Genomic DNA, 13,640 nt, shown 5'->3' on the forward strand with positions numbered 1-13,640 from the left:
AAACCCCGAGATCGCACATTAAATGCTTTTTGGAATGAAACTTCAGACGTCTTTAGTACTTCTGTGTTGTATTATCGGCTTCCTTTGTTCAAAGCTCCTCAAATGGAAGAAGCAGATTTCCTGCACATGACTGCTGCGGGGTGTGACGCAGTCCAACTTTCTGTCCGAGGTGGAACGAGTCCAAACTGTAGCTCCCTAACAAGCGGAGGCACTTTGTGATCTGAAGGCATATGGAATGGTCGTTTTGAGGAATTTGAGCAGCAGCACGCCGAGAAAGACGTTTCAAGAGAGGAACAAGGGTCAGAGGGTACTTCGGATTCAGAGTTCGACTTTATCAGGAACTAGACCGCCGTCTCTATCGCAGACGCGGATGAAGGAGTAATGGATGGAGTGACAGAGGCGTCCTGGCGGCCATCTTCCCCCCGTGGGTCTGACCATTTGATACTGCTCTTGATTGATTGTCTGAAAAAGCAGTTTCTTGGGTAAAACGTTGACTAAAACATTTAAAATCAGCACAGGTTTGATGAGAAAACCAGAAATACTGTACAAGTTGAGGAAACACACATAGAGAGAGAGGATAAATATGTTTTTGGGATCCCCCAAGTGTCCAAATATCACATCTGGAATTCATTTTCAATATTGTAAAACAGGCTGTATCTTCAGAGACACCGCCTCCGTGCTGTGTGTGCGGCGGTGCACAGGTGGTATCGGTGAGTCATCAGTGACGTCACGGTCTGTCGTTGGGTTTACGGGTCAGAGGCAGGAGCTGCTGAACTCTACGGTGATGCAGCAGTAAAAAAAAAAACCTTCTGTGAGACTTAGCAGCTCTCAGCGTTTAAGTTTAAGGGGCGTCTTCACACCTGTGCGTCGTTTGCTCCGTTTCGTCAACCTGGAGCGCCACGCCACCCCCCCATTGGTTCCGAAACCAAACCAAAATGCACCACTACAAACCACGCAAGAAGATTCACTCCCCTTATTGGTCAGATGTGTTTGAGGTGGAGAGGAAGAGCGTAAATACAGGAAGAAGCTCTGGACTAGGGCATATCTCTGACGATGGGTAAGCTAGCCGTCTCTCCCGTCTTCATGGTCAAACCCGATCATTAGATAGAAATGATTTTACAGACGGTACTTCGTGAGCGATGTTACGACGTCTGCTCTGCGACACTTTGCTTGGCTCTCTTCGTCCGTGTCTGTCTCGAAACTTGGGATGGTGAGATTTCTGCAAGAGAGCCAGCTGCTACAGTTTGCGTGCTCTGCTGCGTCTCAGATTGCAGAGCAGACACATGACCGCAGAGTACACCTCGCAGTCGGGTCAGAGCGAGGTCGCGTCACGTTCTTAAACTGCTCTAGAGTTCGTTTTTTTGGTCCGCGCCTGAGTGTGATATGCGTGTTCACACCTGTCCAAACGAGCTGCACCGAGGTAGATAAACGCTCCAGGGTTCGATTCGACCGAAACAAACAAGGCAGGTGTGAAAACGCCCTGAGGCACACTTTGGTCTATGTGTCAGGAAGGGGACTGTTCAAAGGTCAGTGGTGATGACCGGTGTGACGCCGTGGATGAGCAGCGTGGGGCCCAGATCCTGAGTCAGCAGCTCCAGCTGATGCAAGTAGGTGGTGTAGCGGCGCGTGTCGGCCGGGGGGCGAGGTAAGTACAGGAAACGCACAGCGGGGGCGGGCCGGGTTGGGTCCAGGATCAGCTTATTGACAGCTGACAGGTAGTCGTCAGACAGGCGCGTGGCGTTGCTCGGGAAGCTGTTAACGTAATCGTTCTCCTCTTCGTCCTCTGCTCCGTGCTTCTTCTCGTCTTTAGTGGTATCAGGGGATTGCGCCGGTGGTTTCTTGCCCCACTCGCCTTGGCGCTGCCAGTGTAGCGCCACCTGCTGGTCCCAGGGCACGGTGTAGACCTGAGCTTTGATTCTCAGCTCTTTCAGCAGCTGGCCCAGCTTCTCCTCTGAGCCTCTCACGCTCCGTCCTTCCTCCACGCACAGGAAGAGACGGAGCGTGGCCTTGCGCCAGGCCCTCACCATGTTGAGGATGCACGCGAGCTGCAGCAGGAACAGAGAGCAGGTGTCGACGTAGCTACTGCTGTCCGGACGCAGGAGGTTGACCGGCCAGACGTCAACGTACACAGCTCCCCTCCCTGGAGAGGAGGAGGGCGGCGAGAGGACCTGGACTCGGTCGAAGTTGTTGAAGTATCGGGCGAGCACCACGTTCTTTAGCATCTTCATGGCGTCGGAGATTATCGCTACGTACTCCTGGGGTCCTAGGACCTTCCCGTCCCCAAATTCGCCGTGATCCTTCCGGTCGCTGGAGCCCCGCACAGGGGCAAAGTGGAAGAGAGGGGCTTGTTGCTCAAACTCATTTAAGGAGCCTGAGGGATCTGCGGACTGACTGGTAAAGAGCGACGGATCGATCAGCTTGTCCTTTGGGAGACAGTCGTCGTAGAAACCGAGGACGAGGGTGTTGGGACGCATCCCACCTGAAAAAAAAAAAAGGGGAGAAAGATGAGCGAAGGAAAGAGAATCTAAATACAAATGGTTTCTTTATCATTGTCGTTGATTTCTTGAGTTGTTAAGTAAAGTACAGAGGTAGAGATCCAGTCATTTTATCAGACTGATGTGAAAGAGACTGATGTGAAGACGACGCTGCAGCGAGAACTGGAGGGAAGCCAGAGAGAGAGAGAGAGAGAGAGAGAGAGAGTGCTGGAGAGAAGAAGAGTGATCCAAGTAAGACATGAGACAACGATAAACTCTCAGCTTGTGTCAAATATTGATGCGATTAATCGAGATTAAACCATTACAAAGCCTCTAATTACTGTTTACCACTAGTATTACATAGTACAGTAGTATTTAGTAGTATATATATATGAAACTTACCTATTATTATTATTATTATTACTCTATATGTAGAGTGTCTTGATATAACTTTGTTATGATTAGGCACTATAAATAAAATTGAATTGAATGGATGATGGTGACACTGACCCAGTCCAGAGATGAAGAGGAGGTGTTGGACCCCGTGACGCACAGAATCGGCTAACGTCAGGTTGACGAAAGATTTGATGTTCAGATGGTCCACCAGCGCCAACCAGGAGTCGTACTGGGACTGCAGCGGGTCGGATGGTAAGGAGTCTGGGAGGGTGGAGGAAAAACAAAAGGTTGCAGACGTGTATACACAATGTGATAGAGAGAGAGAGAGAGAGAGAGATGAGAAGAGAGAGAGAGAGAGAAGAGGAGAGAGAGAGAGAGAGAGAGAGAGAGAGAGAGAGAGAGAGAGAGAGAGAGAGAGAGAGAGAGAGAGAGAGAGAGAGAGAGAGAGAGAGAGAGAGAGAGAGAGAGAGAGAGAGAGAGAGAGAGAGAAATAGCAGCACGAACAGACAGGCATGTGATCGATCATCCAAAAGAAACATCTCTATATTCATTCATTCATTCATCTTCAACCGCTTATCCCGGGGTCGGGGTCGCGGGGGTGCTGGAGCCGATCCCAGCTGAAATCGGGCGTGAGGCGGGGTCCACCCTGGACATGACGCCAGTCTATCACAGGACACATAGAGACGTACAGAGACAGACAACCATTCACACCTACGGGCGATTTTAGAGTCATCAATTAACATATGAAGAGATAAATCCAGAGGCCACATCTGAAAAGATCATAGACAATTCCTGTGGTAGTTTAAGCTGTTGGGATCTCCCCCGCACTCTAACGCGGCTGTTCCCGCGGCGTCGGCGAGTCTTCTTTGTGTTCAGCTTTAATGCAAACAGCTGCTAGACAAGAGGGAGACCAAAGGGATCAACGTTAAATACATTACGAGGGCGATGTTGAAGTAGCCGGGAGTCCTCGACAACAAACTCCTCTTCAATGTAATTGACTCCGTCGTACATCTCGGGGCCGGGTGCCTCATCAGCACTCGAAATGACAGAAGGGCTCTTCATCGCCTAATGAACATATCATCCCCCCCCCCCCCCCCCCCCCCACTGTGAAGCGCTCAGGAGGATTTGGATCCTGAAGACTCCATTCAGGGCCAGTTCGCAGTCTCCGATCAACACGACTCAACTCAACCCTCAGAAGACACAGAGAAACAATCAATGACCCTGCTCTTTTAGACTGTGTGTGTGTGTGTGTGTGTGTGTGTGTGTGTCTCTGCAGTAGAGAAAAGGCGACGTCTCCAGAGCGTTGTGTGCCGCGATCGCTTCCCTCAGAATGAAACAGCAGCGGACGAGCCGATGTCACGGAGAAAGGTCTCGCATGCTAAAAAAAGGTCCATTAAATGACGCAGCGCTCACTGAGACACAGTGATAACAGTAATTCATACACCTCCGAGCTGTGAGAAGACATTAGTTGTTCTGAACTGTTGCTGAAGGCTAACACTTGAGTAAAGTGGCCGTACAGTTGCTGTTCCCAGTAAAAACCAGCACAACAACTTGTTCAAATTCATCAATAATCTTGAGGTTGACAGTTATAAAACCAAGCTCTTTAGTTTGCTCTGAGCTGCCTCTAAATATCACAACGCTGTTAAAGGATCCAAAATCCATATCCCGTCGCCATCCCTGATTTGTTTTATGCTCATAATTAATAATCACCCTGTCATATTGTGCTAGATTAAAGGAGAAATGGTGCAGAAGTCAACTTTCAGGTGCTCCTCACAAGCAGCAAGCAGCGTCAAAATCTGCACGTCCTCTAACAAAAGCGAGTCGATCACCAGAGACCTCAACGTGAAAATCTTTACAGCAGAAATAAACATGTCTACAGCCTGGTATATTAACGCTTTAGGTCTCTAGAGCTACCGTATTTTCCGCACTATAAGTTGCACCTAAAAACCTTCACATTTCTCAAAATCATGCCTTATAATCTGGTGCTCCTTATATATGGACCAATATTGAGCCACCGTGAGGAACTCGGAGTAGAGCCGCTGCTCCTTTGCGTTGAAAGGAGCCAGTTGAGGTGGTTCAGGATCATCTGGTAAGGATGAACCCTGGGCGCCTCCCTAGGGAGGTGTTCCAGGCACGTCCAGCTGGGAGGAGGCCTCGGGGAAGACCCAGGACCAGGTGGAGAGATTAGATCTCCACACTGGCCTGGGAACGCCTCAGGATCCCCCAGTTAGAGCTGGTTAATGTGGCCCGGGAAAGGGAAGTTTGGGGTCCCCTGCTAAAGCTGCTGCCCCCGAGACCCGACCCCAGATAAGAGGTTGAAGATGAGATGAGATGAGATAACTACGTTGTTGGTGCTCCGTTTTATGTGGGGGACTCTTCTCATGCTGCTGCAGAGGGTTGCTGTTATTTTCAGCAGTATTAGTGGTTAAAAAGGACGTTTTAATGCCTTCACCGTACTGCTCCGAGCTAATCAGTGTTAGCCACATTCGGCTGTTAGCGACTCTCTCTTTTAACCCTCCTGTTCTCCTAAGGGTCAATTTGACCCCATTTAATGTATAAAATCTCTAAATAATGACGTCTTTTTGTGTTTTTTTGCTTTATATTTATGACTTTTCCTAATTTTATGGGGATGACTCATAAAAATCCTAAAATTATCATGATTATATATATTTTTTTATTGTTCTTATCGTACATGTACTTGTCGCATCGGTGTTCCTTTGGGTCAGTTTGATAATCTGGATGATTTAATCATTATTATCATCGTCTATTTTACAATTCAAATATTATATGACGTCAAATTCATGCTGCTGTCCTTGATAACGGACGTTACTTTCATTCCAGATGTTACAAAAAACACAAAACAGCACTTAAAATAACAGACTTACTTTAAAACACACACACAGAAATCTCTCCATGCAGTTTAACATCAGTGATATTTTTCATTCTGTTAAATAAATACATAAAGTACCCGACTTAACTTGAGTCACGAATTGATTAGGATCATTTTCGAGATGTTTAAATTGGTCAAATTGACCCCGAGAATAAATGGTGTTAGTAAAATCTGAGGGCAACAGGAGGGTTAATAGTTGTAAAACAAAAAAAATTGTCTCGATGGCTTATTTGATGACTGTATTTGCTGAAAAAGACCCTGGGATGATTTTACGCCCACTTTACCAGAGGGTCGGTGTCCTTACCCAGATCTCCAAGCTGGACGTGACCCAGCACGTAGAGGCCGCTCTTCTTGATGTCGTTGATGAATTTGATGAGGCCCACGCTGCTGCGAGGGTTGGAAACCATCAGCAGGCACTGAGGCCTCCAGAACTTGACGTGGTCCTTCCTGACGTCCAGCATCAGCAGGTACTTACGCACCTATAGGAGCGGAGAGAGTTGGGGTGAGGGTGGTTATTGGGGAAGTGTCATTGTGACTCCATATTTAACCCCCCCTGGTCCACACCAGTGAACTCAGGTGCCATTCGGAGAGTCATGTCTGAAAGGGGGAGTTCCCCTAAGGTGTCAGGCTCACTTGAACTTTAATTCCCTGTGAAAGTCCTTATGCTTGCAAAATCATGTATTTTTCGGATTATAAGTCGCAGTTTTTTTCATAGTTCGGCCGGGGGTGCGACTTATACTCTGGAGCGACTTATGTGTGAAATTATTAACACATTACCGTAAAATATCAAATAATAGCCCGGGCTGTTATTTATGTCAGTCACGTAAGAGACTAGGCGTATATCAGCAATCGTAACACACACACGTCAGCCAATCAAAATTCGGCAGGGGCGGGTCATGGCAGAAGTGCGTTGTGAAAAAAAAGATGCTAGCTGCTACTTCCATACCGTTGAGTTGGCGGAGTTGTTCAGAAGCCATTGTTGTTGTTAAATGTCCGTGCATGGTCCGTCCTTCTCTTTTCTATGTCCGAACAGGCGCACAGAAATGACATCAGAACTGTCGTAGGCCTCGTGCTCCTACACGTGCGCACGCTCGTGCTCGTACACGTGCAAACGCACTCTACAAAAGCCCACCTCTCTCAGACGGGCCGTGGAGGGCCAGCTGGCCGCAGTTATGCGCGGAGCGGGTGCTGTCACACTGGTCAAACGCACTAGGCTTTAGCTGTTTTGGCCCGGTGCGGAAGGACAGTGTGAGTGCGCCCTTAATCCAAAAAATACGGTAAAATAAGTAAAACTGGTTCGTTAAGCTCAAGACTATTAAACGCTATGGCATAGTGGGGTTATAAGATAATAAGAATACCTCAGAATCACTGGAGAAATATTTAGGTTTTCTGTGATTGGACCCATCTGTGATCGCTTATGAGCAGAAGGGAAAAGAACATTTACTGTACTCACTTTTGAGGTACTTGAGTATTTCCATTTCATGCTACTTTATACGGTAATAGAACATAATACGACGCGACTTAGAGCTTAGCTACCGCTCACTTTCCACGCAAGTTGCCCCTTATTTCACACAAGTACTGAGTAACTCCCACTCACTTCCCGCGCGTCTATCAGCGGCTTTGCAGTCTCTCGGTCCAGAGGTCCGGAAGAAAAAGTTATTTTTCGGAAAGTTACTACATAATACGACGCCACTTAGAGCATAACTACCGTACGTTTTCTGGCTGCTGCGCCAAATAACGACAAATGATAAAAACTGTTTCACAATGAAATTCTCCAGTTGGACGCAAATTCACAAACCCTCTTTCTCTGGTCGCTCTCATGTCACGAGTGTTAAATGGACGTGAATATGACATCATTGTTTCTCAACTGCTGTTTTCCAGGATGAACTTTTAACATGGTGATTTCTACAACACAGTACCGCCACTCTCAGGTGTTTGTTTGCATCTGGTCCCATTTCCCCTTGGTAGATTTGTCGTGATGTGATTCATCATGCAGATTTCTTTGGGATTCAAAGCAAATGCTAAAAACAACCCCTCCCCAAAAGCTCCCACAAGACCGATCTGGCAGCGTCAGAGGTGTGGACCGGATGAGAGTGATTACAATAACCCCGAACGAGCTTCCAAGAAATTCAGTAAAGCAAATGAGCTGCAGAGATCATAAAAACGCACCCTCACTCGAGTCGATGCACTCAGCAGGTTTACTACCTCGTCTGGTATTTCCAGTAGCTCGTGGGAACTGGTTCATGTTAGCAAACTTTATAAACTGTTTAACTGACTTTATGACTCTCATTCATTTGTGCTACTACGATGAACTGAATACGTTTAAACATATGTTATTTTCTACTTTCTCCGCTCGCAAAAGGCGGAAATTTGTCTTTGGTTTGCAAGTTTACCAAAAAGGGAAATGAGCAACAATGTGCCAATTTTTGTGGCCGCTGTGCAGCAAAGGAGACGTCTAAACGACAAAAGGTGAGGGTTAAGTTTGGACGACAAAAGTTGACTGTTAAGTTTAGAAGACAAAATGTGTACTTACGGTACTTAGTACCGTATTGTCCGCACTCTAAGGCGCACCACATTATAAGGGGCATAGAACAGACGCTACAGTCGAGGCTGGGGTTACGTTCTGCATCCGTTAGATGGAGCTGCGCTAAAGGGAACGTCAACAAAACAGTCAGGGGAGGTCGTCTTGTTGCTTCCTCCACTTCGGCACCATTGATTGGTTCATGTTAAACTCTCTGGCTGCTGCTCTATTCCCGTGTTCTACTGCGTGACTAATGGCCTTGAGTGTAAACTCTGCGTCGTAAGCGTGTCTCTTAACAGGAGCCATTTTGGGCTCTTTACACAAACACACACATGGAAATGAAACGGTACGCTTCACGCAGTCGTATATCTCAACATGCACCGCGCGTTACTTCTTCTACGGGGAAAATAGAGTCGGCGGCTGCTCACCGTAGTTGCGAGACCTGTTGTGGCTCAATATTGGTCCATATATAAGGAGCACCGGATTATAAGGCGCACTGTCGGCTTTTGAGAAATGTGAAGAATTGTAGGTGCAACTTATAGTGGGACAATACAGTACTTGTGTGAAATAAGGGGCAACGTAGGCGGAAATTGAGCGGGAGGTATGCTCTAAGTCGCGGCCCGTATTATGTAGTATTGCCCTTTATACTTCTACACCACTACACTACGGAAATCAGCCCTTCTGAATACTTTTAACTTTGTGCTCTGAGTACATGTCGAGTGGAGAACTTTTACTTGTAACAGAGTGTTTCTACAGTGTGTTATTACTAATTTACTTAAGTAGAAGCTGCTTATGAGTGCACGCTTAAATGCTCGTGTGTATCACTTTGTATTATGATGCACGCTATCACACTGGCATCATTAGGATTCTGACCGTGTGGCACCATTGAGGTAACCAAGTGGAACCAAACATTAGATCCAAACCTACAGTCTACTAGAAACGATTAACACTTAATTTACACCCTCATTGGAATTAATGACGGTTAGCTCAAAGGCGACACGTCTGCCATGTTAAAGCTGCTGCTTTCACCGCCCACGATTCGGGGTTTTCGTGGCGTTTTGCACTCTTGAGTGGACCGAGTAACACTGTCTTGATGTTACAAGAAAGTTGGGGTGAAGGTCACAGTGGGGCAGTGATGTGAAGAGCACAAACTTTACTTAAGACATCACATTTAGAGCAGAGCGGGGGAGGGAGAGGAGCCGAAAGCACCGGCCAATTACAGCCTTTTCTTTGGCTGTGAGAAACGCCTCCTTTAAAAAAAAGGAACATAAAGCTGAGAATGACTTTTACTCGAAAACACTTTAAAGGTTGTGTTAAATCGACTCGAGGTAATGATATGGAATTGTGGGAAAAAAACTCCACTTAGAGACGCAAAAAAAGTGCCGATAATGACCGTCTTAGCGATACGAGCGTAGCTCAAGGCCCCGAAGCTGTGCGTTTCCATACAGCCATCAATCAGGAGTGAAGATGCAACCGTTCCCAACATCATTGCCGTCATAATCACCGTAACTGTTTTCATGCTCCCGTCCGGTAATTGCCGTAAAAAGAGAGAGAGAAAAAAAACAAAACGAGGCCCCAGAGGCGAAGTCCAACTGCCTCCACTCATCTAATCATCTGTCTCTCTTTATCTCTCCATTTCCCGCTGTCTTGTCATCCATCAGGCGATCATCGTTCCTCTGTCGCGTCAGTCTCATCCATCATTTGGTTCCTCAATCACTCCACCCTTCTTCATGTTTATATTCTGCCTCTGTCGTTCCCTCCCACGATACCATCGCCGTTCCTTGCCTCGGTTCGTCTTTTTCTTCCTTCTCTTTCTCTACTAAACGCTGTCGCCGCCTGTTATCTCCCTGTGTGTGTGTTTTTTTTTGTTGTCACGAGCTGCCGTGTCCTCCCCCGTCCCTGCTTCAATGTCACCCAGTTGGCACGCGGCCACGCGGGCTTCTGCTGGAGAGTGAGGGAATCGGAAGACGAGTGCACGTATGAGACGTGTACATGCACACACTCGGCCTCTCCTGCTAAGCCGGTTAGTGTAATCCTTTAAAATGGGACCGGGCTCCGGGCCAAAGGGGGCGGGTTTGGAAACTTCTGAATGTGGGGGGCGTCAGATAGAAATGTTGAAGTATTTAAAAGATGCACGGATCCAGTTTTTTCATACCCGATACGATCCGATACTGTTGAATGAATGAAGCGTGTACCTCGCCATGTGAGTGAAGGCATCAGGCTTGACATTTAGCCTTGTTAAAAAAGGCATTAGCATATAATAAAGTGCTTATCACCACCCCTGGCACCTTTCGCGTTGCAGATATTGCATGTTGCAGTTGGACTTGTTGGCGTATCAAGTTTGAAATGTTTCCAAACAGCAGAGTAGCTGCTGTGCGCGCTCTGCTTGATGACGTAACCGGTGTTGCAAACTGAATTTAAGGGCGCACTCACACTGTTCTTCCGCACCGTGCTCCGGGCTTTAGGGTCCTTGTCCCCCCCCTCCAGGCCCATTTGTACTCACACTACCTGGGCCTCGGCGAATGCTTCTTGCTACCTATACGTCATCACGCCGTAACACGTCACGCGCAATGCGTCTCTTTGTTTACAAATCTTTCCATAGACCTCTGAGTTTTTGTGCGTCTTGTCGACTGTTTTTGAATCTTTTCATCGACCGAATCTGCAGTAAACACTCCACCTCCGCATCACACCAACGTGAACCTTTGGCCGCCATTGTTGTTGTAAATGTCTGCGCATGGTCTGTCCTTCTATTTTCTATGTCTGAACAGGCACACATAATGACCTCAGAACCACCGTAGGCCTCGTGCTCGTACATGTGCAAACGCGCTCTACAAAAGCCCACCTCTCTCAGACGGGCCGTGGGCGGCCAGCTGGCTGCAGTTATGCGCGGAGCGGTTGCACTCACACTGGTCAAACGCACTAGGCTTGACCCGAAAAACCTGTTTTGGCCCGGTGCGGAAGGACAGTGTGAGTGCGCCTGAAGTGACTAGATCACTGTAACTGTATTGCAGTGTATGATATCAATAATAAAGAAATGACTGCTAATAAGTCAATATCGGATCCCGATCGGGTATCAGATCGGTGCATTTCTAGGTTAAAGCCCTGTAAACTACACATTATAAATAGTTACAGTGTGTATTCAGATGGATCAATGAATGCCACATAAACAACAGATTATGAGACAACTGCACTCCCACATGGGAGGAAGACACCCAGACTCAAAGAGACATAAACTACGGACAATGCCGTGGTTGTGTTGTGTCCCTTTGTGGTCGTTTAATTGACTTTCCAACAATAACAAAGGTTTAGTGTCACTTCACAGAAAAGCTCAGGAGGCCTGTTTAGTAATCCCTCCATGATCCTAATAAAGCCAACTACATATCACCTACTGACTCTGATAGGTGTGTCTAATCAGACTCCCCTGCTCTGAGCCGCCGTCTCGTGTGGAGAGCAAACGGCAGAGGGGAGAGGGAGGAGATGAAGACAACAGGAAAGGGAGGGAGGGAACGGAGGAAAAGCTCAATAAGTTAAGTGGTTGTAATAATGTTCTGCCTCCTGACAAGCTTCTGGCAGAGCCGGCTGCTCTCACCCTCCCTGCCCATAACCCCTGCCCGCAGCCTTGGCAACGATTCCCACTCGGCAACGGGCCCTCCTGGCAACGGTGCCCCCTCTCCTTGAGAGCAACAGGCTCGCCAGATAGAGGACACGGGGAGCTGGATGATGTAAAGCTCTTTCTGTGTGTGTGTGTGTGTGTGTGTGTGTGTGTGTGTGTGTGTGTGTGTGTGTGTGTGTAATAAATGTAAAGAGCTTTTCTGAGGGGAGAGATGCTGATGTGTATGCGTGTGTGTGTGTGTCTGGTAGACCTGATATAAACTTGATAGATCGCTGCTGTAGAATGACAAGTCCGTTCTATGTTTGTGTGTGTGTGTGTGTGTGTGTGTGTGTGTGTGTGTGTGTGTGTGTGTGTGAGAGTGTGTTTGACTGCAGCGATCAGTGTGCGTGCGTCTAAGTGTCTCTATAAACTGGATAGAACGATTGCTTGGCAGCGGTACAGGCTCTTGTAAAGCTATTGGGATGAGATTTTAGTTGCTCTAGTAATGACAAGGCACTATTGAGAGTGTGTGTCTGAGTGTGTCTGTGTGTGTGTGTGTGTGTCCGTGTGTGTGAGTCAGACCTGGTGGAAAATGAGCGCCTGGCTGATGTAGCCCCAGCTGGAGGTGGGACTGAGGTAGTGAATCAGCAGCAGCAGCAGCAGCATGAAGGCGATGCTGGCGGAGGCATAGATGGCGTTGATCAGGAACATCATAACGGCGCAACCCACGATGCCCAGCACGCACGTGTGCCAGGTGAAGTAACGAAAGGTCGGCCTGAGAAGAGAACAGAAGAGGCATTCATGTATTGTGCTGTTATTTCAATGCCAGTCACCCCCAAATATGACCAATTATAAATCAGCTGCTTGAACGTTTCCTTGAATTCTTGTTTCTGTCCCATGCCTCCGCGCATCCTTCTGAGGAACAGCACCTTTCTCCTGACATGTTGAAATGTACATATACTGTAAACACTCTCTGACTCTATCGGCCTGTTTCCATAAGGATAACATGTGGCCGCTCGGAAAGTTTCAGGGCACGCCCTCTCAAATGGCCGTTCACTCGCCGTGTTTTCGTTATAAAAATGGCCAAAGAGGGATTTGTGAGACTCCGGAGGTGACTCTCTGAATGGGTTTCGATAGGCTGATCTGTGATACAGAATAAATACAGAATAGTTGCAGTTTGATTTAAGGTGGCCCGTATGTTTCACAACGTCAACATATGTACAAGTAACATGAAAGAAAACAAGCCACCTTGAAAATTCCAGGCGCTGTAAAAATGGGGTTGACAGACAGGCTGTCACTCCGCTTGCAGTACTGTCTGTCTGTCTCTCTCAGTAAGTGTGTGTGTGTGTGTGTGTGTGTGTGTGTGTGTGTAAATGGGAGTGGGAGAGAGAGAGAGGGAGAAGATGCAGCAAAGGACCACAGATCAGAATCCAACCCGACCGCTGCAGCACTCATTTTAACAAGCCTGTGCAAGTGTCTGCTCCACTTTGCCGTTGTTGTGTGGCGTCTGTACCACCCTGCATCACATGCCGCTGAGAGCTACATCCACTCAGCAACGGCCACTCAAACAGCCGCTCGATCGACTCAAATGAGGGGCGTATTGGCGAGATCGACCCGCCTCATTCCTGGTATTCAACCCTAATGGAAACGCACCTTATATACACAAACTGTTTGACGTCCTGATACTGCCCCACTGTTTTGACTGTAATCAAATCTGGCATTTCTTTGTTCTTTAGAGGTTCACGAGCTCACATCCGACCCCTCTGA

General features: G+C 47.6%; 1 protein-coding gene across 1 annotated transcript in view; it reads right to left on the reverse strand.

Moving 5' to 3' along the window:
- Window positions 1–1,439: 1,439 nt before the first annotated feature.
- LOC310946900 (solute carrier family 12 member 9) overlaps window positions 1,440–13,640 on the reverse strand; it is a gene marked incomplete at its 5' end in the record, with an annotated part of 77,550 nt that continues 65,349 nt past the window's right edge. The window contains 4 exons of the mRNA XM_083913485.1: window positions 1,440–2,479; window positions 2,985–3,131; window positions 6,065–6,239; window positions 12,456–12,648. Coding sequence (XP_083769611.1) covers window positions 1,521–2,479; window positions 2,985–3,131; window positions 6,065–6,239; window positions 12,456–12,648 — 1,474 coding nt within the window. The 3' untranslated portion in view covers window positions 1,440–1,520. The remainder of the gene's footprint in view (window positions 2,480–2,984; window positions 3,132–6,064; window positions 6,240–12,455; window positions 12,649–13,640) is intronic.

The sequence above is a fragment of the Echiichthys vipera genome (assembly GCF_963691815.1).
Source record: "Echiichthys vipera genome assembly, chromosome: 5".
Taxonomy (NCBI): domain Eukaryota; kingdom Metazoa; phylum Chordata; class Actinopteri; order Perciformes; family Trachinidae; genus Echiichthys; species Echiichthys vipera.